At 46.0% G+C, this 26,689-nt stretch overlaps 1 protein-coding gene across 4 annotated transcripts; it reads right to left on the minus strand.

Moving 5' to 3' along the window:
• Window positions 1–9,549: 9,549 nt before the first annotated feature.
• Window positions 9,550–25,416, minus strand: UPF3B (UPF3B regulator of nonsense mediated mRNA decay). Of its 4 annotated transcripts, none has more exons than XM_045470995.1 (11): window positions 25,001–25,411; window positions 23,961–24,067; window positions 23,689–23,795; window positions 19,908–20,006; window positions 18,078–18,188; window positions 17,033–17,076; window positions 16,356–16,538; window positions 15,916–15,954; window positions 13,876–14,036; window positions 13,237–13,543; window positions 9,550–10,580 (listed from the first exon to the last, which is right to left on the minus strand). In XM_045470995.1, exons 1-11 carry the CDS (start codon window positions 25,154–25,156, stop codon window positions 10,431–10,433), a joined length of 1,464 nt encoding a protein of 487 aa, XP_045326951.1. In that variant the 5' UTR covers window positions 25,157–25,411; the 3' UTR covers window positions 9,550–10,430. The 4 variants fall into 4 exon arrangements, with proteins under 4 accessions (XP_045326951.1, XP_045326952.1, XP_045326954.1 ...); XM_045470997.1 differs by having other exon boundaries at window positions 10,485–10,580; window positions 13,175–13,543; window positions 25,001–25,416; XM_045470996.1 differs by lacking the exon at window positions 15,916–15,954 and having other exon boundaries at window positions 25,001–25,409.
• Window positions 25,417–26,689: the final 1,273 nt, after the last annotated feature.

The raw sequence follows: 26,689 nt of genomic DNA on the forward strand, positions 1-26,689 counted from the left end.
AAAGACTCAGGGATTCACCAGAACGCACAAAAATCTACAGAGAGATCCTGTGCACCCTTCACTCAGCCTCTAGCATTATCGTCTTGCATTGCTATAATATCAAACCCAGGAAATTGACATTGGAACAATCCAAAGAGCTTCGATGTCACTCGTCAGATGTGCTCTCATCTGTGTGTGTGCAGTTCTATAGCTTTATCACATGTGTAACTTCATGGACCTACCACCGCAGTAAAATCTAGAACCATACCATTACCACAAGCCTCCACAAGGGCAGGGTTTTTTGGTCACATCTCTTCCCTCCTGTACCCCCCGCACCAAGAACCAAGCCTGACACGGAGTAGGCCTGGGTACCTGTCGAGCTGAAAAGGCCCCAAGTGCAGTGCTGACAGACTCTGAAGCCAGGGCCAGCTGAGTTTGGACACCCCACCAGTGCAACGTACTAGCTACATGACGCTGGATACGTAACTCGGCATGTCTGTGCCTCAGTTCCCTCTTCTGTTAAATGGGGGTAAATAATATTGCTTAACTCGCAGTGCCGTGGTGAGGATTCAGAGTCGCTGGTAACACGTCACGCACACAGTAAGGCCTGAGTTAATGTCTACCTGGCACATAATAGCCACCGAGCTCAGTAAACAGCAGCCATTATTCCTTTCGTTCCCTTGTATGGTAACAGGGCAGAGAGTGCTAGGAAGCAAATAAACTGTTACAAGATTGAAGGGGAGGGGCGCCTGGGTGGCTCAGTCAATTGGGTGTCCGACTTCGGCTCAGGGCGTGACCTCACGGTTTGTGAGTTCAAGCCCCGCGTCGGGCTCTGCGCTGACAGCTCGGAGCCTGGAGCTGCTTTGGATTCTGTGTCTCCTTCTCCATCCGCCCCTCCCCTGCTCACGCTTTGTCTCTGTCTCTCAAATAAAAATAAACATAAAAAACATTTTTTTTTTAAATATTGAAGGGGTGCTGATTGCCAGCTAAGGGGAGGAGATGGCATCTAAATCCAGCCTTAGAAGGTGAGTGGTGGTGTTATGGGCTGAATTGTGTTCACCTAAAATTCCTATGTGGAAGGCCTAACCCCAGTATTTCACAACATGACTCTTTGGAGGCAGGGCCTTTATGGTGGTGATTAACTTAAAATGAGGCTTGCTGGCGTGGGCCCTAAAGCAATCTGACTGATGTCCTTTGGGATACACCAAGAGACACCAGAGACCCTCAAAGGCCATGTGACAACACGATGGAAGCTGGCCGGCCAACTGCAAACCAATCAGAGGCCTCAGGAGATTTAGAAAAAAAATTTTTTAGTTTATTTATTTTGAGAGAGGGCTAGCGTGAGCGGGGGAGGGGTAGAGAGAGGGAGAGACAAGAATCCCAAGCAGGGTCCGCCCTGTCAGTGCAGAGCCCCCCTCGGGGCGTCAGCTCACAAACTGTGAGATCAGGACCTGAGCGGAAAACCAAGAAGAGTTGGACGCTTAACCGACTGAGCCCCCCCAGGTGCCCCAGAGAGGCCTCAGGAGACACCAAACCCCGCCGATGCCCTGATCATCGTGACCTTGGACTTCTAGCCTCCGGAACTGTGACAAATTTCTGTCGTTTGAGCCACCCAGTCTGGCATTCTGTTACGGCAGCCCTGGCAGACTGATACGGGTGGGATCAGGACATGGGGAGACGGGAGGAGGGCTTTCCAGCCAGAAGGAGCCGCACGCCGCCAGCCACAAGAGACAAGAGTCGAGGTGCGGTACATTCTGATTGGGCGGAGCCAGATTTGCCCGAGGCACATTTCAGGGACCAGAATGCCACCGAGCTGGGTCCCACAGGTGTCCGAAAGGACAGGGGCTGTGAAGAGGCTCCGGGATTGGCCATCATGGTGCTCCTTGGTGCCCGTGAAAGTTGGGCAGTATAGATGGGATGTGAGGAAGGTGGCAAGAAGGGAATAGAGTGGGGGGTGAGGTGGGGCAGGGCTTGGAGGGAGGAGATGCTCTGAGGACATTTGGGTGTGAAGGGAAGGAGACAAAGGAGGGCCGCGCGAGAGAGTGGTGAGCTCAAGAGTTGGTGGGTTTTGGTAGATCATGGAGAAGAAGATGGGAAGAAGAGAGAGTAACAATGCACGAAGATGCAGGTATAGTGGACAGTGTGGGGGGCTCGGCGGGCATGCGGGGGCAGGCCGAAGGGCATCAGGAGAGGAGCTTCCCTGGACAAGAAAGACACGAAGAGAGAATGTTTTTTGTAAATTTAGTTCTTTTTTTTTTTTTTTTTTAATGCTTATTTATTTCTGAGAGAGAGACAGAATGCGAGTGGGTTAGGGGCAGAGAGAGAGAGAGACATAGAATCAGAAGCAGGCTCCGGGCCCCGAGCTGTCAGCACAGAGCCCGACGCGGGGCTCGAACTCCTGAGCTGTGAAATCGTGACCTGAGCCGAAGTCGGAAGCTCAACCGACTGAGCCACCCAGGCGCCCCTAGTTTTTAAATTATGTAAATATTTTACGTGGTTCCCTCCTCTCTAACCCTACATTTCCTGTCCTAGGCGTTTCCCCAACGGAAAGGGGAACAAATGTGCCTGCAGAGGTAGGTACTAGATTGCTTGTAGCAGAATTATTTATGAGAGCCCCAAGCTGGAAACTGTCCTAATCTATCGCCACGTAAGCAGATACACCGCGTGTTTCCCAAGGGCGGCAATACAGCAGCAGTTCTCAAAGTGTGATCCGTGGTCCTCTGGGGGAGGTCATTTAGACCCTTTCAGAGGGTCTGCGAGGTCAACAGGACTTTTCTTTTTTTTTTTTAAATTTTTTTTTCCACGTTTTTATTTATTTTTGGGACAGAGAGAGACAGAGCATGAACGGGGGAGGGTCAGAGAGAGAGGGAGACACAGAATCGGAAACAGGCTCCAGGCTCTGAGCCATCAGCCCAGAGCCCGACGCGGGGCTCGAACTCACGGACCGCGAGATCGTGACCTGGCTGAAGTCGGACGCTTAACCGACTGCGCCACCCAGGCGCCCCAGGACTTTTCTAATAATACGAAGACATCACTTGCTTCTTTTACTCTCGTGCTCTCATGAGCGTAGTGTGGAGTTTTCAAGGGGCTATGTAACTAGAATGACCTCCTTGCTCTGACAGACAATAGAATGTGTGCTTGTGTGTCTTTTATATTCCTGTTTTAGGGCACCTGGGTGGCTCAGTCATTAAGCATCTGACTTCAGCTCAGGTCACGATCTCACGGTTCGTAAGTTCAAGTCCCACATCTGCCGAGCTCGAGCCCAACTCTGGGTGAACGCGAGGCCCGCATCACATCGGGTGAGCCCCGCTTCTCTCTCTCTCTCCCTCTCTCTGCCCCTCCTGGGATTTTGTCTCTCTCTCTGCCCCTTGCTCACTTGTGCCCCCCCCTCTCTCTCTCTCAAAAAAAAATTCCTGTTTGACTTTCTAATACAGTATATATCTATCTACATAAACAGAGGTCCATGAGGTAAGTGGTCTTAAGGAGGCTTAAGACCAAAACATTTGCAAACTGCTCCTATCCAGCAGTGGAAATAAACAAACTACGACAAAACCACCATGGCACGGATGATCTCATCAACATCCACAAAAATGTGGTACAAACGAAGCCAGACAAGAGCACGCATTCTGTGTGATTCCATTTACGTAAAGACCAAAACCAGGAGAACGGAATCTGTGCCATGGGAAGTCAGGACAGTGGCTATCTTTGGGGGCAGGGGACGCTGATCATACTCTTTTTTCCGGATCTGGGTGCTGTTTGTATGGGTGTGTTTACTTTGTGAAAATGCATCTAGCCGTGCCCTTCGGGATTACACGGTTTTCTGTATGGGTGTTATATTTCAGCGTAAAGTTAAAAGCACATTTATATGGGTCTACAGACAAAACTATGAATGAGGGGCACCTGGGTGGCTCAGTCGGTTGAACGTCCAACTTCGGCTCAGGGCATGATCTCACCGTTGGGGAGTTTGAGCCCCCCCCCCCCACCCCCGACTCCCTAGGCTACGTTTACCCCATAGGTAATTTCCATTGTGTCTTTGGGAAATATCTGAGTATTTTCACTTTCATGTCATTTCAGATATTCATATATTTGTTCGAATAACCCCCACCCCTGCCTTCCTAGGACAAAAGCAGCCTGGTAGGTAGGAGAGAGAGCCGGTGAGGGGGGAGAGAAGGAGATGGGCGGGGCGCACAGCAGGTGGGTTGGAGTGGGGGGCGGTACTTGGGCTCACCAGCCCTCTGCAGGGAGTAACGCGGTGGAGGAAGCGGAATAAAGCCGAAGGCCCGCACCGCGTGCCGTAGTGGGATCCAGGGCCCCGTCCTTGGCGGCAGGGCGTGGCCCACGTGCTGGGAGGGATGCGTGGGATGCTGGGAGTGCCCCCAGCCTGGGCAGTAGAAGGCCACAGAAAGGCCTTCAGAGAAGGGGCTGCTCGAGGGCAATCCTGCCTGATGAAGGAATAGGACGGGGCAGAGAAGGGGACGGAGGGAGGGCTTTCCAGGAAGAGGGAACTCTGTGTGTGCAAAGGGGCAGAGACCCCGAGCAGGTGTCCCGGGCCTCCCGGGGCAGGCCCGGGAGTCTGAGCTTCGTCCTGGAGGCCAGCCATCTGCAACTTCTTGAGCAGAATAATTCTGCGTTTTTAAAAGGCATGGTCTATAGAGATCCACCCTTGACTCTTCTTCTCTTACCCCTCTGTTCTAATCTGCCGGCAAGCCCTGTTCGTGCTCTCCTCAACATCTAGAACAACATCTTCAACAGCTCTCTTCTCCAGCTAGAATCCACGCGCCCCCGCGGCCCCCAGCCTGGCCCAAGATACCACCATCCCCCACCTGAGTCATGACAAAAGCCTCCTAACTCTTCTGCCTTCTTTTGACCTTACCCCCTCCAGTCACTTCTCGGTACAGCAGCCGGAGTGATCCTGGTTTTGTTTTTTTGAGTAGTTTCTTTATTTTGACAGAGACGGTACGAGTGGGGGAGGAGCAGAGAGCGAGGGGGAGAGAGAGAGAGAGAGAGGGAGAGAGAGAGAATCGCAAGCAGGCTCTGCGCTGCCAGCAGAGAGAGCCCGATGCCTGGCTCAAACCCACGAAGCCGTGAGAGCAGGACTTGGCGTGAAGCTGAAATCAAGAGTCGGTCGCTCGACCGACTGAGCCACCCAGGCGCCCCTCCAATCAGGTTTTCACCTGTTCTGAAGATCACTCGTGACTTCTCTGTTGCCAAATCCTAGGTTAATGTCTCTGGTATGGTCTGATTTGACCCATCAGCAACGTTTGTCTGAGTTGACTCCCCCTTGAAATACTCGGTTCGCTTGCCTCCCACGACAGTATACTTGCTTGGTTTTCTTCCTCGTTCAGACCCTCTTTTCCTGGTTCTTTGTCGCGTGTCTAAATGCTCGAGGGCTCCAGACTTCACTCCTTGAATCTCTTCTCTTCCATCTATACTTACTCCCATGGTGAACTTAATCCCATGGCTTCACATGTCCGAAACTGATAGCCCCCTGCACCACCGCACATGCACGCACACACGCACACACACGCACACACACACACACACACACACACACACACACTTTTTCCTGCGGTTTCCTCCATCTCAGTCCTTTCCTCATCCTCCCGGGTGCTTAAACAATCTTTGACTCTCTCACGCCCCACATCTGGTCGGTCAGCAAATTCTGTGGGCTCTATCTACAAAATGTGCTCAGAATGTGATCACTTCTGACTACTTCTGCTGCTGCCATCCTGGTCCAGGCAACTGTCATTTCTCTACTGGATTACTGCGACAGCTTAAGGTCTCTTTGCCCTTCTTTCCTCTGTTTTGGTCTGTTTTCAACACAGCAGCCAGAGTGATCCTTTTATTTTAAAATATTAAGTCAGATTATATCACACCTCTGCTCAAAACTGTGTGGTGGTTCCTATAACATCTGGAAGAAAAGCCCAAGTCCTAACTATGACCTGTAAGATCTTGCCCCTGTGAGCTCTCTGACTTCACTCTATCCGTTTTGGCTGCCCCCCGCCTTGCTCACTCTACCCCAGCCATTATGGGGCCTCTTTGCCATTCCTGAGCAGGCCAGGCATGCTCCTGCCCCAGGGCCTTTTCACATGCTTTTTCTTTTGGAGGCTTCTACCTCGTGTCCTTCTCAAGTCTACTCAGAAGTCACCTCATTTAGGACTTTCAACCCCCAACTGTGAACATCATATTACCTTTCCCTGATGTATTATTTCTGTCAGGCACCTGTCACTTTTTTTTTTAAAGAAACTGTCATTTTTTTTAAGTTTGAGAGAGAGCGGGTGAGCAAGTGGGGGAGGGGCAGAGAAGAGAGAGAGAGAGGGGCAGAGAGAGAGAGAGAGGGAGGAGAGAGAAACCCAGGCCAGGCTCTGCACTGACAGTGCGGAGCCTGATGCAGGGCTCAAACTCAAAGTCACGAACTGTGAGATCATGACCTGAGCCAAAATCAAGAGTCAGATGCTTAACCGACTGAGCCACCCAGGCGCCCCCACTTGTCACTTACTTTTTTTTTTAATATTTATTTTTGAGAAAGAGAGACACTGAGTGCGAGCGCGGGAAGGGACACAGAGAGAGGGAGACACAGAATCCGTAGCGGGCTCCAGGCTCTGGGCCGTCAGCACAGAGCCCGATGCGGGGCTCGAACTCATGGACCGTGAGATCATGACCTGAGCCGAAGTCCGACGCTCAACCGACTGAGCCACCCAGGCGCCCCATCAAGAGTTTCTATACACCAGCAAAAGGCTACAAAACTCCTATTAACCTTTCTCCTGTGGAATTAAAGATAGCATCTGTGAATACCACAGAGAGTTAGATTTTCATTTACGAGCAGCGTTAAGTTACTACCTCAGGACTACCTTGTGTTTGCCTGCTGGGGAAAGGGGGGTGCGGTTCCCGATTCCGAGGGCATGAATGCCCAAAGCCACCCATTTGTCACTGCCCTGGAGATACCTATTCCCACTGCCCTCACCCCTTCAACTTTTCCTGCCTACTTCCCTTAGTATCACTTCTCTCCACGAGAGCAGCAAACTCCCAATGGCTGTAAATATCATGAGGGCAGGGACCTTGTTCACTACCATCATCTTGGTGGCAAGCCCGTAGGTGTTCAATGAACGTTTAGATGTGTGAGCTGTCTCCATCCCGTCGTTATTTCCAAATGAAACCTTTGTCCGAAGTAGGCAAAAGTGGAATGGATGCTTACTTTTCTCTTCTTGCAGCAGTTTGTTTTCATGAGGAACACGAAATTATGAGTTAGGAGGAAGTGTCCTCACCTCCTTCCTCCTGACACGAGAGCAAGGGGGCCAACTGGAGAAAGCAAGATGCGCTGTGGAAAAGGAAGTCAAGATGGATTGGAAAAGCCGATTATTGGCAGGAGGGAGGGCCCTCCTGTCGTCTCACCTGTTGGTCTGGTTTAGGGGCTTTCTCCAGCAACACTCGGCAGCCGTGCTCTGGTCATTTCTAGCTGTTTCCTCCTACCACTGGACCATGGTCTCTCAAGGACAAGGACTCGAGTCCTTGACCCCCGGGGCCTGGCACACGGTCAGTGATTAGTAAATGTTGGCAAAAATGACTACGTACGTGAAGAAATTTAAGGGGCGTAGGGAAGTGTGGTTTACCAAGTTGGACTGGCAAGGCAAGTGGAAAAAAAGAGGGACGTGCTGATGTGAAAACAGCCTCCAGAGGCCCGGCAACCGGCCCCAGGCTGGGTCAGGAGGCGAGCGATGTGACTCAGGACTGATGGCCGATGGCCGCGGAGCATCGCTCCTCCTAAGGCCAGCTCTGCCACTGCCGCCCCGTTTTCACCTGCTTTCTCAGGAAACCTGCACTATTGATGGTCACTCCCCCCTGGGACTTCATCCTCTTTCTCGGGGCTTTCCTTGTGGCTTCTAAACACGCTTTAGGAGTTCTCGTATTGAAAATAATCCTCCATTGGGGCGCCTGGGTGACTCAGGCGGTTAAGCGTCCGACTCTTGATCCCAGCTGAGGTCTTGACCCCAGGGTTGTGAGCTCAAGCCCTGCGGTGGGCTCCACGCTGGGCATTAGAGCCTACTTAAAAATAATAATAATAAAATAAGAGAATCCTTCATCCACACCATTTACCTATCTCCATTTTTTCACTGCCACACTTCCCTCTATGTGGTTTCCATTCTCAACCTAGTCTGGCTTCCGTTCCCTGTAATTCCAGGTCATCAGTGATTCGTGGGTCACTGAACCCCGTGGCCTTTTTTCAGGCATCACGCTTGACCTTCCAGCAGCGTCTGACCCTAATGGCCACTTCCCTCTCCTTCTTCACTCTTTTCTCTTGGGTTAGGTAATACCAGAGTCTTCTGGTTTTTCACCTACTCTCTGGCTACTCCTTTTCTCTTTGTGGATATTTTTAAAGCTTATTTTCTACTTGTGTGAGAGAGAGCACGGGGGAGGGGCAGAGATTGGCGAGGGGCACAGGGAACCCCAAGCAGGCTCTGCGCTGACAGCAGAGAGCCCAACGCGGGGCTCGAACTCACAAACTGTGAGATCCTGGCCTGAGCCGAAGTTCGACGCTCAACCGAGTGAGCCACCCAGGCGCCCCATGTAGATACTTTTCCTTCCCTGTCACCTTCGCGTTCTTCAAGGCTGGGCCCTAGGTCTGCTTGTCTTTCTTTACCGTCTCACCCTAAGTGACTAAATCTAGACCCATGGCTTCAGCGATCACCTAAAAACAGATGAATTCCGGGGCCCCTGGGTGGCTCAGTCGGTTAAGCGTCCGACTTCGGCTCAGGTCACGATCTCGCGGTCCGTGGGTCCGAGCCCCGCGTCGGGCTCTGTGCTGACCGCTCAGAGCCTGGAGCCTGTTTCGGATTCTGTGTCTCCCTCTTTCTCTGACCCTCCCCTGTTCATGCCCTCTGTCTCAAAAATAAATAAATGTTAAAAAAAAAAATTAAAAAAAAAAAAAAAAAACAAAAACAGATGAATTCCAAACCTGTATCTCCAGCCCAAATCTCTTCTCTGAGCTCCAAGGTCCGTTTATCCAGCTGCCCCCATCTCTATTTCCTACACGCCACTCACCCCTCACTATAACGTGGTTTCTGCCCCCCATCAGTTCACCGGTGACCTCAATACCGCCAAGCGCAACGAGCACCTTTCTCGTCTTCCATCACCGCCACGCGGCACAGAACAGCGGCAGCCACTCTCTCTGACGGTCTCCCTGCCCGTATTTGGGTGCTGTCTCCCAGTTGAGGAGCATTCCCTTCCGGGAACCTTTGATGGCTCCTCCTCTTTCCCTGCTTCTTGGGAAACTGCTTTCTCAAAGCTGAGGAAAACATGAAGCGGTGACTTCGGTAACGGCAGAGCGACGCCACCTTAGGGGAGGCTGGCAGGATGCCGTCCGGACATTCCGGTTCTTGAGGAACAAGAGTAGTGAGCCATGACTCGATCTTGGTGGGCAAAGCAAAGGCCTAACGCTGCCGAAGGCAGAAGCGAATATCGCTCGTCCCCCTTCAAAATTCCCAAGAGGTGAATTCAGTATCAAAAGCCTCATCTCTCCATATTAATAGCTAGTTAGTAAAGGTAATAAAAAAAACCAAACACTTAGCTTCATACTTGAGTGATATTGGTATTTATTGACATCAATGCAAAACAAGCTAGGACTAAAAGTAGCTATTTGACAGGAACAGAAATTGGTGCAGTTTCCTTCCCGGAGAGGGTATGCCCTCAGATCATCGGACCTAAGATAAAACAAAGACTGGATTGTCAAGAACCAAACACAGGTTAAATTTTACTCATTAATATCAAAACCGCTAAAGGCAAAAAGGAGAGGTTTAAAAATATTCTTGGCGCTAAGCTCACATAAGCAAATAAAAAACTACAACTAATCCCCAAACTTCAGGACCCAGGATATAGACACGACATAATTAAGTTTTTGCGCAGGCGCAAACGTGTTATACCCTTCACTGTCCTTGTACTACGATTACATGCTCGTTGCGTCTACGCTACACGGTCAACAGTTATCACCAACAATGAATGTAATTAGATCTGAACAAGACTTCACAGTGACTCTGTTCCACTCGGATTCAGAAAAGTTCAATCCAGGGTTTGACCAAAACCTTTGATTCCAGAACGAGCTGTCTTTTTTTACTCTCCTCGGGTCGCACCTAATTAACTCCTCACTGGACATTTCCCGCCTGCAAACCGCACTGCGGGGCCCCTCCCTCATCTTTGACACTTTAAAATGACTTTGTAGGAACTGCATAAGAAAGTGAAATTGTATTTCCAACCTGAACCTGCAACCGGGCTCCTGCTCGGACGCAAAAAAAAAAAGAACAAAAAAAAAAAGAACGTACTCCTCTGCAGTGTACCTCACCAGCCCAGCGATCCCTTCCTCTGTCTCTATTCCTTTGCCCTGAAGGCACTTCTGGATTGCTTAATACGTGCTCTTTGGCTGCCTAGACAGTCAGGACACCTAAGGCCGTTTGGACTTATCACTCCTCTCCTCCTTCTTTCCTATGGCTAATACCACTTTCCTGCTTCTTTTCTAGCGCCGCATCTCCAGACTTGGTGCCGTCATCAGGCGGACAGAGTCGGTTTCGGCTTCGAGCTCCTGGCTGGTAAAGCTGCATTGCCGGGCGGTCCTAAAGTAAAATGAAATGTTAATGTCACCACATCGCCGCCAGACATTCCCAGGGGGTCTTCGGAGTCACGAATTATAGGTTGGTATGTACCCCGAAACCACCCCTACGAGACCAGAAACGTGAGGGCACAGGACACGACAGTGTTGATGGTTAACTTGCTTTTAACCTCCCGCCTCCTTTCCCCTCTCTTTATTAAGTATCATTGCGTACGCTGAGGGTAAGTTTCCCATAAGTCTAATTTTTATAACCATCTCAAGATGAGCTGAATTAGCTTGAATTTTCTTTACTTAGAAACCTCAGCCATTGCCTGTCTCTCCTCCTCATCCGTAAACGGACTTTAACATTCGCTACCACATAGCAAAGTTTTAGGAGGAAAACCAAAATGAAGAAGGCAAAGCCTTGGGGCGCCTGCGTGGCTCAGTCGGTTAGGTGTCCGACTGGATTTCGGCTCAGGTCCTGATCTCACAGTTCGTGAGTTCTAGACCCACAGTAGACAGGCTGTCAGCACAAGGTCTGCTTGGGATTCTCTCTCTCTCTCTCTCTCTCTCTCTCTCTCTCAAATAAATAAAAACCTTAAAAAAAACAATGCAAAGTCTTAGTGAAGACCCCCCTGAAATTACGAGCTCATACCCCATGCAACTTGCCACAAAGCATGGTTATTTCTTAATTCACGTATGACAGTCTAACACCCCAGCTTGAGGCTCTCTAGGTGGCTCTTTCGATCTCCAATTCCTAATAAGCCTCAACAAAGTCATCATGTACCTCTCGGTTCAAGTCATGCGTGTGGTTTATGATAGTGTGATCCTGGAAAACTTAGATGTATAGGTCCTTTTTAGAACTCAACAAAAAGATTACATGAGCCTTCCTTACCCTTTCTCCCTGGCGTCTGAAAGCTAGCCTTAAAGCATTAGTCTCAACGGAATAATTCCAGCAAAATGTCTCAATATTTTTATAAGATGAGATGTTAAAACAAAGATTCCTGCACAGTATTTGCAGAAACGGATGATGGGGCTCCCGCTGTGCAAAGATGGGACAATTTAAACGTCAACAAGGATGATAACTGATAAAACCAAGTTGGAATCCATCAAATATTTCTAAATCCACAAGTTCTCATGACAAGGCAAAACTCACAGATGACCTAGAAGTTGCTGGGACCCCAACTCATTACTCTGAATGCCGGTGCATAAAGGGAAAGGATCAAGTGTCTATCTTGCCTTTCCTGGATACACTGAATTTCAGGCTAAAAATGTTTAGAATACATGGGTCAGGCTTACAATACCTGAACCTACTGATTGGTTGTTTGTTCAATTTTTTCACCCTGAGAAATTTTAAATCTATAGAAATGTTGCAAAACCTGCATAGTGAACACCTAGTACCCTTCTCCTGGATTCGCAATTATGAACGTTTTGTCATGTGCTTTTTCAGCCTCTAGTAACGTATTGTTTCCCATTTAAGTTGCACACATCATGACCCTTCATCCCTAAATATTTCAGCTTGTATACCCTAAGAACAAGGACATCCTATTCCATAACCACAATGCAATTGCTATGGATTGATCATAGCATTACACTAACGGGGCGCCCGGGCATCACATGTTTCCTGACATCATACGATAGGAAGTACACAACACCCGTCTATGAAGTATTCTTTTTTTTTTTTTTTTTTAATTATCTTATTTTTAAGTAACCTCTATATGCAACACGGGGCTCGAACCCACAACCCCGAGATCAAGAGTCGCGTGCTCTACCCACCGAGCCAGCCAGGCGCCCCTCCATCTATGAAGTGTTCTCGCCAAAAATTGAGCCTGAATATATTCAGGCCTGTGGGTGAGGAGCCGCCTGTTTTCATGAACAGAGTGTGGCACACAGCCGTACTCACTCTTTTCATATTATCTATACCTGCTTTCCTACGGAGCTTAGTGGTTGTGATAGAGACCATGTGGCCCACAAGGCCTGCAGTGCTTACCATCGGGCCCTTTACAGAAAAAAAATCGGCCGACCCCTGTTTTTCAAGATAGAAGTACCAGTTTTCAAGGAAACGTAGGAGATAGACCATTTAGAGCTGAGAGTTCCACAGGACAAAGTGGTTTCTGCAGCAAATAAAGGGCAGGAAAACAAAAGGAGGGGGGGATTGTTTAGGTTAAAAGAGACCTAAGGATACAATACAATTGGTGGACCTTGCTTGGAGCCTATCAAGAAGTTACTAACGAGGCGATTGGGAAAAACGCAGTAGGTAGGGCGCTGAGGACTTCCTAGTGTGTGTTGGGGGGGTGGGGTTGGTGTGAAAATGCTACCGGGGTTCTATGAAGAAAAAGAATCTCTGTCTCTAATATCGACGTATTTAAAGGAGAAATTCTGTGTCTGGGATCTGCTTGAAAAGCATCAGTAGGGGCAGGGATGGGGTAGAGTAGAAAGCTTGGCCGGGAGCCGGTAACTGCTGAAGCGTGTGTCTTGTTCTTCTCTGTTCTACTTTTGTGTGTGTCTGAAATGCCTACAAGAAGTTAATCAAAGGACCGCACCGAGACCGAAAAAAGGTTGCAGGCAGTTAAAGATCCCCTGTAAAAAGTCTGCCACACACAGCGAGCTGGCCCTCGCCTCTACACGTGCGAGAGGAGAGCAAAAGTCCTCATGGAAACAGACAGAACAAAAAGCACCACCTTGTTTCTTATGCGATCTCTCTTAACCACTTCCTCTTTCTTTTCAGTTTTTTCGGAGCTGCCTACGGACTCGGTACTTTCCGGCTTCTTTCCTTTGTCCCGAACCGCTTCTTTCTCTTTTTTCATTTCCTCTTCCTTCCTCTTAAAAGCCTTCTCCTTCTCATAACGCTCCTTCTGCCTGCGGCGCTCCTCTTCCTGCCGCTTCAGCCTCTCCCTCTCCCGCAGGAGGCGCTCTTGGTCCCGCTCGTAGTCCCGCTCCCGCTCCCGCTCCCGCTCCCGGTAGTCTCGGCCGCCCTCGTCTTCGGGCCTGCGTGGGGAACAGATCTCAGATGGCACCTCCAAACGCCGCCTGCTCCCTGTGGCCTGCTCCCGTGCACGGAGGCACTCCGGTTAGGACGCGGCCACGACAGGTGACCTTGTGCTTTTGGAGCAGGGTGAAAAAACGCGAGCGTTTTGAAAACCAGTGACAAAACCCAAAAGTTCGTTCGCCCAGACTAAGATGCTAGAATATCTGAAACCTTTCCTCCTCATCCCCTGCACTCCCGCCCCCCTTCGGGCACCAGCCAGGACACAGCGGTAAAACGGGCACGTTGAAACAGGCTGAAAACGGAGTGTCCCAAGGAGCCCTCGGCCACTGACCTCTTAGGCTTTTCGTCTTTAGGCTCGCCGTCAGAGCGCTTGGGCAGTGTACAACTTTGCCCGCTGGCTCTTTCATCGTTCAGATTCTCTTTGTCTAGTTTCTTGGCTTTTTCTCTTTTGTCTAATTCTTTTTCATCTCCCTTTTCTGGCTTCTTGAGCAGCTTTAAAGAGAACAAACGTATTCTTATTTTCAAGGGTGGGACATTCTCTTCTGATTCTACCCGAGAAAACAATATGCCAAGTGATTTAAATTTAGGCTATAGGAGGCCTTTTTCTGCAGCTACTCTTAAACTTCCAGGTTAAGAACTAGCGCACGGAGAGCAGTAATTGACTAAAAGGAGGCTATGAACGTGGAAAGTGTTATCCACTCCAGGTGGTTTAATCACTTGTGGCAATAGGATCAAGACTCCTTTGGCTTGAAATGGGTCAACCTTTTAGTGAAACAGTGCACACTTCCAAGTATGCCTTCTGTAGCCAGCTAGCATACTGATGTAACTTGATGGGAAAATAGGCCACAAATCGAAGATGCCGGGCAGATCATTACTGTTGGACAGTAATGTTGGACAGCCGTTTGCCTGTCGTGCTTGGAGTGACCGATACCTTTGTCACCAAAGGAGGGATCCATTGCAAGAATAATTCTGCCTTGAGCCTGAGAATAACACACTTATGATGGTACGATCAGACATAATTTTCATCATTTGATTTAAAAATCCAAAGGCCTCACCGAACGGTGAGGTTCCGTCTCTACGGAGTAGGAACTCTGCTCAATGTCACATATATATACATACGCGTGCATATATATGACACACACATATATGACAAAATGCAATTCTAAAATAAACGTGCCTTACGAAGTCCAGATTGCTAACAAAACAGTCTCTTTCTCCCATCGCTGCCACAAACCTCTCTAGAATATCCCCAAGGGTTGGATATTCAGAGTGATTCTTAGGCAGAATAGAAGAATTTCGAGTCTCAGAGCGAAGGCATCGTACAAAGGTTCATCTCAGGGTGAAGGCATCACACGAGTCAGCAAGCAAGAGGCCAAGCACCACAAGAAAGACTTGAACATGAAGGCCTGCAGCACGTGGCCACGGCAAATGGCCAGTCCACACCGGACGCTACGGAGCATCGAGGTAGTGAGGATAGCACGTGCAGGTTTCATTGGAAGTGTTCTTGTTTTTTCTAATGAACATCTTTGTTAGAGGCCAGGATGTTCATTACTCTATTAAGAACAATCGTGAAAGTTTCTAGGGTGGCTGGCTCACCCTTCTGCCTTGCTGATAGGAACAGCAAGTCAGGTCACTTGTGCCACGGCAGACAGAGAGAGAGAGAGATCGCTGGAAAGAGTTAAGATGGGAATCTCTCCACCCTGCTGCCCAAGCTCCTTATCGCCTGTAATGAGCCCAGGAGGGACTCGGGGGAACACGCTCTGGCCATAAACTGCTTCATTTTGAGGAGGGAAGAGGAGGAGACCCTGCCACCATCTCCGTGAGATGTTCCCTTTCCCTGAAGGACTAGGCAGTACTTCCCCCAGGAAGTTTGCTGGAAGCAAGAGCTGCCTCAGCCATGCCCTCAGAAGGGAAGCGGTAAGGCTGGGAGCTTTCTCCAAGCTCGCCTCTTCCCAGGTACGATGCGTCCATCACAATCAGCTGCTCCCAGATCCCCAGGCAGACGAGAGACGGTAACGGGGAGAATCATGTGAAAGGGAGGCGTGTAACACAGGCTATATTTATCCCTAATACTCCCACAAGGCAGCCCGTTAGGAGAGGCATATGGAAAGAAAGAGCGATTTAGGCATGGTTGTCCTCCAGCCGTAGATTGTTAAAGCTTCCGGGTACCCAGCAGAGCATCAGGAAGTCATTGGGGCTTCCTTCTAAGGTAGGAATGGAAAATGGCTCAGATTTCAAGAAGACTCAAGTCAGTTGGAAGGAGTTTTCTACAGGTATCGCTACCACCACCACCAAAAGGACTTATTATGAACTAAGACCTGTGTGTGTGACATGATACTAGGTGCTTTGTATCATGTACTTGGGTCCTTACATTTTTCTGATTCACAGCTTGTAACAGAAACCTGTGTACCTGAAGACAGTGGAAAACAAACAGATGAGGCAACTTCATGTATCAAATATGAAGGAAAAGCTGCATAAAACCCGTAATTCATGCCAGCCAGCCCTAAGCCCTTACTTATGAAGAACTGAGAATAATAATCCAAACATTGAACATTTTCTGTGATAAAAAGAACAGATCTTCATGAAAAGATATCATGTAAATTACTTAATTCTTTTAGATTATCTTGAATTTTTAAAAACAATACCATTCGCATCATAGGAAGGATTTCTATTGGTTCACCCCCTCCCCCCCCCCACAAAGACAAAAACAAATTAAAAAAATTATGTTTACAAGAGCACAAGATGCATGCATATTTAAAGAAGTACATGCAATTTTTAGCAACATGCAGTCAGCTCACATCATTTTCATACCTTTATCTTTGGTTCGTCCTTTAATTTGTCCCTTTCTGGAACTCTGTCTATCTTCTTTAGCTTTTCTATATCTTTCCTTTTTCGTTTTTCTTCTTCCTTCCACTTCCTCCTCTCTTCTTCTCTTTGTCTTTTTCTTTCTATTTCTCGCCTCCTTCTTTCTTCTCTTTTTTCTTCTCTCATTCTCTGGAAAGAAACATCCACGTAAGCCTTCAAACAAGGTAATCATCACCAAAAACCTAATCCAAAAGTTATGGCGTGCACCCACTAGACGGGACTGTCTTTCCTTCCGACTTTCTACAAAGTGGCTACTACCTACTTTCTACCTCTTTAACCCCTCGCCACCCCACTGAGAATCTGAGAATAAAGACCAGGGCCTGCCACTATCAGAATCTCCCCACTGTTGCCTGCATGCCGTATCTCCAGAGGCTTTTAGGAAACCAAGGGAATGTCTCTGGAATAAGCTAAAGACTCTCTGGGTTTGCACAGTGCATCCTCGGCCCAACAACACGAAGGAGAGGGCCAGAGAGGGAGGCCAATGAGCCACATCTTTCAAAGAATCATGGTAGAAAAGGTAGCTGTTTCTCCGCTAGGACCCCAATTCAATGCTCGTATGCTTATGGACTACGAACTAGTGAAAATATAAAGTATCGAGAGAACTATAAAAACAAAAGGTTTACCTGCTTGTTTTTCAGGAAGCTCAAAAGTGGGGTTGTCTTTTTAGCTACATAAATGTAAACAGATTATTAATAATACTTGTCAACCCCTAGAAAGGATTCCATTTTCTGACATTCCCTGCCAACCACCCAAGGTGGGAAAACTATACCCCTTAAAACGGTTCACGAATACATTATCAGAAAAGAGTTTTACGGTAGTTTACTTCAATTCTGAAGGTCTGAAATACACTTTTCAAAAGTGAAGAAATCCAAATTCAAGCAGTTTTTTAACGGACTAATTCCCAGTGTCAGAATTAAGTGCAAAGGATAGTCTCTTGTTTCAGACGGCAATATAAATTTGTTCAACTGGGAAGACACTGGGGGAAGGCGCTAAAAATATCTCATCTTTTTGTCCCCATAATTCCACTTCCAGGAATTTATTCTAAGGAAATTATCAGAGATGGGCTTAGACTCTGCATCCATTAATAAGATCCATTTTAGAAAAATAATTTAATTTCCAATATCCTGAACAATGCTATCTAGCCTTGTAGTTAGCCTTTTTGAAAGCCTACTTCCTTTGGATAAATTCCTAGGAGTGGAAATCCTGGGTCAGGGGCTATGCTTATGTTTGGAGCTGAGAGAGGAGTGACGATTTACTGCTAGGGCCAATGTCCAAACTAGAATTTCTCAAGGGGTTTTCAATTTGGCAGTAACTGACTTCATTTTTTGATATTTGCAGTTCACATGTTTTTCAGGAACGTGAGCTGCTTGTTGCCAGAAAATACCAATTGATCTTCAAAGGCTTGCCGACGTCAAAACGTCCCATGAGTCTTCAAACTTTTTCTACTTATATTTATGTGGCATTAAAATAGGTCACGGAGCATTTTTCCCATCTTATCAATGCATTTACATAATCCTGTGAGGCAGGTATTATCGTCTGCACTTTATAGCACAGAGGCTCAGAGAAGTTAGGGCCTTCCCCCTGGTCACACAGCTAGCAAGGGACAGAAGTAGGAGTCAGGTCTTCTGATGAAAAAGCCGTTACCCTTAATTCCTGTTGCCCACTTACCTATTAATTCTCTATTTTTTGCTTCTATTTCCTCTAGCAGTGTCTCTGGAGTAGATGTCATTTTCTCATTATCTGCAGCATAACTTTCCAAAAATTTCCTATATTCTGGATCTAAATAATTGTTTCGGTAAACAGAAAATATAGCAGACTTTAAAAAAAAAAACTTTCTACATCACGGAAGATTTAAAAATAAACCTAAACATACCCACTAGACCATTCAGGGCTTTATTGGCCTATTACTCTCGGAATTCCTATTCCCTATACCCACTCAAGTCAGGGATAAGCAGACACCACACGTTGTAACAGAACCTCCAGGCATGTTAAGTGGTTTGCTTTTAAAAGTTACTGTCCACCTAATCCAGACTCACACTTACGTGAGAACTGCAAGTTGTCGTTATGGGACCTTCACAGTATTACAGATGGCACGTAAGCAATTCCTGTATGGGCATACCTCACTTTAAGTAAACCCAACACGGGGCGCCTGGGTGGCTCAGTCGGTTAAGCGGCTGGCTTCGGCTCAGGTCACGACCTCACCGTTCCCGAGTTCGAGCCCCACATCGGGCTCTGTGCTGACAGCTCGGAGCCTGTTTCAGATTCTGTTGTCTCCCTCTCTGTCTCTGCCCCTCCCCTGCTCGTGCTCTGTGTCTCTCAAAAATAAATACACATTAAGTAAACCCAACATATTGAGGGGGGATGTCCTAGATGTGGCACTGGAGCTGATGATTCCTGGAGTTTTCTCGACGCATCTGACATCAGAAAGGGTAACACATTGGCGTCATCCCATTGCTGGTATTTGGAGTTTCTGTGCACTGTGGGGCATGTCACTTGACCTAGTCTTCCAGATCCGAATCTATGATATAATCAGTCACTAGCTGTGTGTGGAATCTTTTCTGTGTTTTCTTTATAATACCCACTCTAATAATAAGTAATGGAAATCAAACTAGAGGATTCCAAAATACCAGATACAAAATGTTACAGCTAAGTCCATATCCAACGTAACATTACACACAGCTCAAAATCTGGATCCAGTTTACCTTACGTGGCAATTATTCCAGTTTTTCAGTTCCCGTATTCCAGTTCAATGTAATTACTATGTGTGCAGTTAACTGCATATTCAAAGCCCAGGAAAAGAGGACTAGCCGCTTCCACTACTTTAGGTTATGTTCCTCAAGTATAGAAAATTTTCCATCCCAGCTCTCAATGATAAACCTTCCCTCTCTATAAAAATGGAAATCAAAAGAAATAAATAAGGGGCGCCTGGGTGGCTCAGTCGGTTGAGCGTCCGGCTTCGGCTCAGGTCGTGATCTCACGGCTCGTGGGTTCGAGCCCCGTGTCGGGCTCTGTGCTGTCAGCTCAGAGCCTGGAGCCTGCTTCAGATTCTGGGTCTCTGTCCCTCTCTGCCCCTCTCCCACTCACGCTGTCTCTCTCTGTCTCTCAAAAATAAAAATAAACGTTAAAAAATATATAAATAAATCATCATCATCATAAAAGACATTGAGACCTCAAAGAGTTGTACTTTGATACATCTGATTTTTCACCATTGCCTTCCAATCAACAAACCAAAGGTAATTTACTGCTCGACAGTCAATGCTATATTGCTTGATGGTGAAGGAATGAGATGGCACCAGCCAAAGAGTGGGAACTCTACAGGAAACCCACTACTATTCCGACAATTAAGCAAAGCTTTCACCAGTGAATTACATTTCTCACAAACTTTACTCTGTGTGTTTTCCTATCTAAAAGACTGGCATCCAATTAATTCCCACAAAGGTAGTAATTTTTTTAAAACACCCAGGGCAATAGCATTACATAACTAGAGCTATACTGTACCATCATCGATAGTCCCAACTTTGGTATCTCTTTTCTTAGTCTTCTTTTTTGCAGCTTTTTGAAAAGGTGCAAATTCTACTATGGCAGGATATTCCTGACCTGTTTAGAAAAAAATACCACACTTGCTATAACAACAAAAAAGCCAAAAGTGGATACAAGAGAGTCAACCCACCATTCTCTAGGCCTCCTTTGACAGCAGTCAACTGAACAGGGCCCCTCAATGGGAATAAATCACAAGGGCACAAATCACATGGGCAGAACTAAAATCAGTATGTTACCAAAGGAGCCCCAATTTCACACTGATAACATAACGAAAAGATATGGCAGGGAAGTAAAATAATCATTTAACTTCAACTTTTAAAGTGTGATATTTTGATATGAGGGGGAAAAAGATCTATAAATCAATGTTCGTTTAAAACATACATCAGAGGGGCGCCTGGGTGGCTCAGTCGGTTCAGTGTCCGACTTTGGCTCAGGTCATGATCTCACAGCTCGTGAGTTCAGGCCCTGCATTGGGCTCTGTGCCGACAGCTTGGAGCCTGGAGCCTGCTTTGGATTCTGCTCCCTTCCCCACTCGTGCTCTCTCAAAAAAGAAACATTTAAAAATGTTTTTTAAAATACATCAGGAATCTCTAGAATAGGCAAATCTGGAGAGATACAAAGAAGATTAGTGGCCACCTAGAGCTGGGGCATAGTTGGGGGGAGAATGGAGAGTGAGAGCTAATGAATACGGGGTTTCTCTTTGGAGAGCGAAATGTATTCTAAGATCAGATTGTGGTGATGGCTGTACAACTCTGTGAATATACTAAAACCCACTGAACTGTATACTTTAAGAGGGTGAATTTTATGGCATATGAATTATAGTTCAATAAAGCTGTTATAAAAAATATGCCAGGAGACACCAAAAGCCCAGTCAATAAAAGTGAAAAATCGATAATTGAACTACATCAAAATTAAAAACTCTTGTTTATCTAAGGGACAAGTTAACAGAGTACAAAGGCAACCCGCCGAATGGGAGAAAATATTTGTAAATCATACATCTGATAAGGGGTCAATATATACAAAATATGTAAATAACTCCTACAACTCCCCAGCAACAAAAAACCCAATTGAAAAACGTTCAAAGGACTTGAAATAGACATTTCTACAGAGGTGATATATAAATGGCTAACAAGCATATGAAAAGATTAAAATATTACCGCACTAATCATTAGGGAAATGCAAATCAAAACCACAATGAGCGATCACCTCACACCCATTGGAAAGGTAGCTACTAAAGAAAAAAAAAAAAAAAAAAACCACAGAGAATAACAAGTGTTGACGAAGACATGAAGAAACTAGAACCCTCGTGCATTACTGGTAGGAACACAAAATGGTGCGGTTGTTATGGAAAACAATATAGTGGCTCCTCCAAAAAATTAAAACTAGAATTACCATATGACCCAGCAACTCCACCTTCAGGTATATTTTCCAAAGAAGTGAAAGCAGAGACTTGCGTAGCTATTTGTACACCCACGTTCATGGGAGCATTATTCACGATAGCCAAAAGGTGGGAGCAACCCAAATGTCCTCCAACAGAGAAATGGTTAAGCAAAATGTAGCATAGACATACAATGGAATATTACTTAGGCGTAAAAAGGAGTTTCTGACCCACCCTACATGGCTCAACCTTGAGAACATTATGCTAAATAAACAAGCCAATCACAGAAAGTCAGACACTATGTGGTTCCACTCAGATGAGGCACCTAGAATGGCCAACTTTACGGAGACAGAATGATGGCTCATAGAGGTAGAATGGTAGCTGCCAGAGGCTGGGGGGAGGAAGAAATGGGGATTTCTTGTTTAATGGGTATAGGGTTCCAGTCCTGCAAGATAAACAGGTTCTAGGAATTGGCTGCACAGTGTGAATGTACTCAACTGAACTGTAGGATTCAACTGGTTAAGATGGTAAATTTTGTGTATTTTACCACAATTTTTAAAAAACGTGTACAAAAAAAAAAAAAAGGAATGAGGTAATGATTATAGGCTACAACATGGATGAACCTTGCAAACATGTTAAGTAAAAGAAGCAGTCACCAAGGCTACATATTGTATAAATCTGTTTCTGGGAAATGTCTACAGGAGGAGGAAGGGGAGATGACTAATGGTTATAGGATCCTTTTTGGAGTAATAAAAACATTCTGGAATTACATCGTGGTGATGGTTGTACAACTTTGTGAATATACTAAAAACCATGGAATTTTATGGTATGTGAATTGTATCTCAGTAAAAAAATACCCAAGTGACTGCTGGAAAAAGAAAATACACCAGACCCCTGTTATAGAATGATGTCATAAAGGGTATAAAATACTATCATTGGCATGTAGACATAAGCCAGAATAGAATAAATAGAAATGACCAGAAGGCATCACAAAGAAGTCAGGGAGGAAGCATGGTTTTGGAAATCCTACTGAATACAGAATCAGATTAGTTTATTAACTGATATATTTGAGAAGGAATAAATAAATCAGACTAAAGCAGAAGGAATTGTGGAAAAGAGGCTGAAAAATCAAAAAAACCAACAAAAACCCCAGAAGTGAGGCCAGCCTATGAAGGACCCTGACTACCAGGCTGTGGAATTTGGACTCCCCCCCCCACCCCCACCCCCGTAACTGCTGTCTTAAATCACTATTTTCAAAAACATTAATTTCATGGCAGTGTAACAGACTGACTTATGCAGAAATGAAAAAAAAGGAAAATTCTGTAAGTTTAGAGACAATGGGTTGTCTAAGCGTTGGGAGGCAAGGACACAGTGTGAAAAGTATTAATAAGTAGATGAACGAGACATTAAAAAACAAACTGGAAAAATTCATCACTTGTTTAAATATAAGGGATAAAAAAAGAGAGGAAAAAAGTTAAACATAACTCAGGTTTCCAGGAAAACATTGCTATCTAGTGGAATAAAGTTGGGAGTGGAGAAGTAAGTGGTTTCAGGGGTCTGTGGGGGCACGGGGATTAATAAAATCTGGTGAAACACAGTGGAAATCCTTCAACTTTTCCTGGCATCTTCCCTCACAAAGATTTCATTTTTACCAACTCTGAAGTAATACTGAAAAACAGTCCAACAAAAAGATACTTTGTTTGCCTATAATAGTTACAAAGACAAAAACGGTAAGTGGGAAATAGCAGCTTGGATATCCTCTAGCTACAATGTTGCAAGTGGCAGATAATAAAGAGAGAGTTAAGGCAGAAGTTTTTCTTCCCTATAGAATCCTGGATACAAAGTGGGAGATCATGAAGTTGGATGTTTTAAGTACAAATACGAGTCGGAACGTTGAACAGTGTTCCCAACTGGGAATTACTGGCTTAAAGGATTTAACCTAAATCAATCAATGTTGGTCCTTGAAGTGAGATGACAAGTAAATATTTAAAATTTGTTGTACAAGTTTAAAGAGCCGTTTATCAGTATTGCTGTTGAAGCTGGTAAATAGTCAAAACAACAGATCGCCTAATCCAGGGCGAAAAAAATTGGCCACAGGAAGAGAAAACAGTGGCAATTTCATTCAGTCGGTCAAACTACAGAAATAACAGGTTAATAAAAATATCCAAGGGCTGCGAAAAGTCACACATCTATTTATAAGACTGCAATAAGCTTAGTAAATGTGTAAAACTCTTTAGATGCTGCACATTTTATCACCGAGTTTTAGAAAAGCTATGAAGGCACTGAGAAAACACTGTGAGACACACATTGTCTTAAACATACAAATGACAAAGAAACTCCCCTTCAGTTACAAGGACTCACCTTTATTGTCAAGGAATACATAACCATCAAAGCGATCCCTGAACAAAATAATGTCCTCTTGGTTTTTAAAGTTGATGTATGCTCTGGCATACATATGAGGATACAGACTGCAGAGAGGAAAGCAATTATGTAAATGTGCTTGCAGGTGTCTGAATTACAAGTATGCATATATTAAAGAGACAGGCTCAAAAATCAAATGGAAACAGTAGGGTAAAAAAGAATGAAAGAAAAATTTTCATTTACCCCCGCCCTCTTTTATTTATTCATTTTACCTAGTATCATTAGAAAAAAACTCAAAATAATCATGCTCCGGCATAGGCTGAAGATGTTCCTGAAGCTGCTCCTTGGTCAAAGTGGGAGGTAATCTCCGAATGACCACCTTAAGAAACGAACAAGGAAAATAAAATTAGTACAAATCCATTTCCTGTCATACCTGAAAGAATCACCATCCCTGAAAAAAAGTTGGTCTTTAAAGGATGAGCTCACATATTAAAAACCCAGCAGAAAATTATTCTAATGTTCAGAATAGTCAAGACTAATCGTAACGCTTTGTTTTTGTTTTGTTTTGTTATTTTTTACAAACTCTTAGAAATCAGAACAGCAGAGAACAAGGAAAATCTTAGGTTCTGTTAAACAGAACCCAGCCGTTTACCAGGTTTTTGCATCATTTTCTATCACCCATTTTTCGACAGATGTAGTAACAAGAAATTAATAGGCCAATCCTGGTCTTTTGTGGGTACCATGAACATTTGACTTATGATCCCCTTACCACAGCCAACATATCCTAAAACAGAATCCTTCCTCATTCAGCATAGAGAATTCAAAACGCTAAGGAATACCAAAAGTTCCTTATTGCTCCCAAAATAAGATGAACCCGCCCCGCCCCCCCCCCTCCGACCATGAATCCCCCCACTCCCGCTCAACTCGCCTCCATTACTACTCTGATCACAAACTACTCCCACCCCCGATGGCCCCTTCACTATTTAATAATCCACCCCCCCCCCACCCCCACCAACCTTCTAATTCCTCATTCTCTTTACTATCGATCCCTCTTGCACTCTTCTCACAGCTCGGATCTCCACCTTCTCATCTAGGAATCCCTCCCTTTTCCCTTACTCGTACCCCGGGGCTTGGCCGACAGGGGCTCCCTCGATCTCGGGCGAGTGGGTGAAGACTAGGTGACGTGATTTTCACTCAGGTAAAGAAACAGAGGGGCAGACTGGGAGGGGAAAGAGGGCGGCCCCACTCCCAACCATCCTCGCGGGTGGCGGACCCGTCCCGCCCTCTCCCGGGCCAACAGCCGGCCAGGCACCTTGCTCAGCGCCTCCTTCTTCTCCTTATTTCGATCCTGCTTATCTTCCCCTTTGGCGCTGTCCCCCGAAGCTCCACAGCTGCTGCCCGTGGCCCCCGGGGGAGTCAACAGGGTTACTCGTTTCTCTTTAGGCCTGTGATCCTTCTCCTCCTTCATGGCCACGGCTTCGCTCCGGAGAACCGCAGCTCGGCCTAAACGCCGCTACGCCGGGCACCTACGACGCCCGGCCCACTCCCGTCTAGCTCCGCCCCCAACAGACGCCCCTAACGATAAACCAGGCCCCGCGTTCCATTGGGCCCGGCCAGGATCTCGCGAGACTTCAGGGCGCCAGGCTTCCTTTGATGGAAAGGTCTTAGCACCTGGTCTTAACTTCCCGCCGGCGGAAGGTCCGCACAGCCCAATCCCCTGGTGGCCCAGACTCCCTCGGGGCCGCTCTTTGCACGTCATTAGCAACTCCGCCATCTTGGCTAGAACGACTCTTTCGAAGACTACAAATCCCGGCATACAACGCAGCTAGCTCCTCCTAGCCAGGCGTCTGGAGCCACAGATGGGTCAGTATTCCTATCTGTAAGTAAGTGGAATCTTTCGTCTTGAAAGTTTAGTGTTTTTCAGGTCAAAAGATAGGTTCTGCAGGCTTCGTTTTCCTCAAGTAGCCCAATGTTATCCAAAGTTTATCTCACTGGGGGAGCGACTTGTGTTTTCTTTTTTAAGACTTGTATTTTCTATTCATTCTAAGGTGTACTCTGAGCAACTTTGGAATTTCCTTTCCTTACCCTGATTAGGATTCACAGATACTTAATGAACACTCACCGTTCACTGGTATTTAAAGGACTAATATGACCAAAATGTATGAGATTTGTTTCCCTTATCCTTTTTTAAGTAAAAGAATTCTCTCATGCTTCATGAGGAGAAAATAAAATAAAACCCACTTGCTTTACATGGGATTACCCTTTCTCCCGCTTTGAAAAAGGTCAATTATTCGCTTTTTATAATAGCCCCAAACTGGAGACGATCCAAATGTCTGCCAACTGGCGAACGAGCAAACAAAACGTGGCACATCCACAGAATGAAATAATACTCAGCAGTGAAAATGAACTGATAACGTCTGTCAACATGAATGAATCGCAGAATGATTATGCTCAGTGAAAAGACCCAGACGCAAAGAGAGTACAGGCTGTACAATCTCATTTATCGGAAATTTTAGGAAAGGTAAGACTATAGTGCTAGATGGCAGATCAATGATTGCTTGGGGATAGGGGTAGGGAGAAAGGACTGACCACAGAGAGACCCCAGGAAACATCTTGGAGTGATGAAAATGCTCTTTATCATGATTGTGCTGATGGTTACATGACTGCACGCATTTGTGTAAACTCGTTTAATTGTACACTTAAAATTGGCGGATATTATTTTCAGTAAGTGAAACTTCAATAAAGTTCAGCCCCCTCCAAATTTTTTAAAAAAAATGCAAAATTTGAAAAAAAATGCAAAATTTGAAAAATTTGAAATGCTCCTTAAATGAGAGAGCAATTGTATTTCATGAAACCAAAGATACCATTGACTCTAAGACCACCATTATTTTTTTTTACATTTTTATTTATTTTTGAGAGACAGAGACAGAGCACAAGTGGGGGAGGGGCAGAGAGAGAGAGAGAGACAGACAGACAGACAGAATCCGAAGCAGGCTCCAGG

The sequence above is a fragment of the Leopardus geoffroyi genome, chromosome X, assembly GCF_018350155.1.
Source record: "Leopardus geoffroyi isolate Oge1 chromosome X, O.geoffroyi_Oge1_pat1.0, whole genome shotgun sequence".
Classification (NCBI taxonomy): Eukaryota; Metazoa; Chordata; class Mammalia; order Carnivora; family Felidae; genus Leopardus; species Leopardus geoffroyi.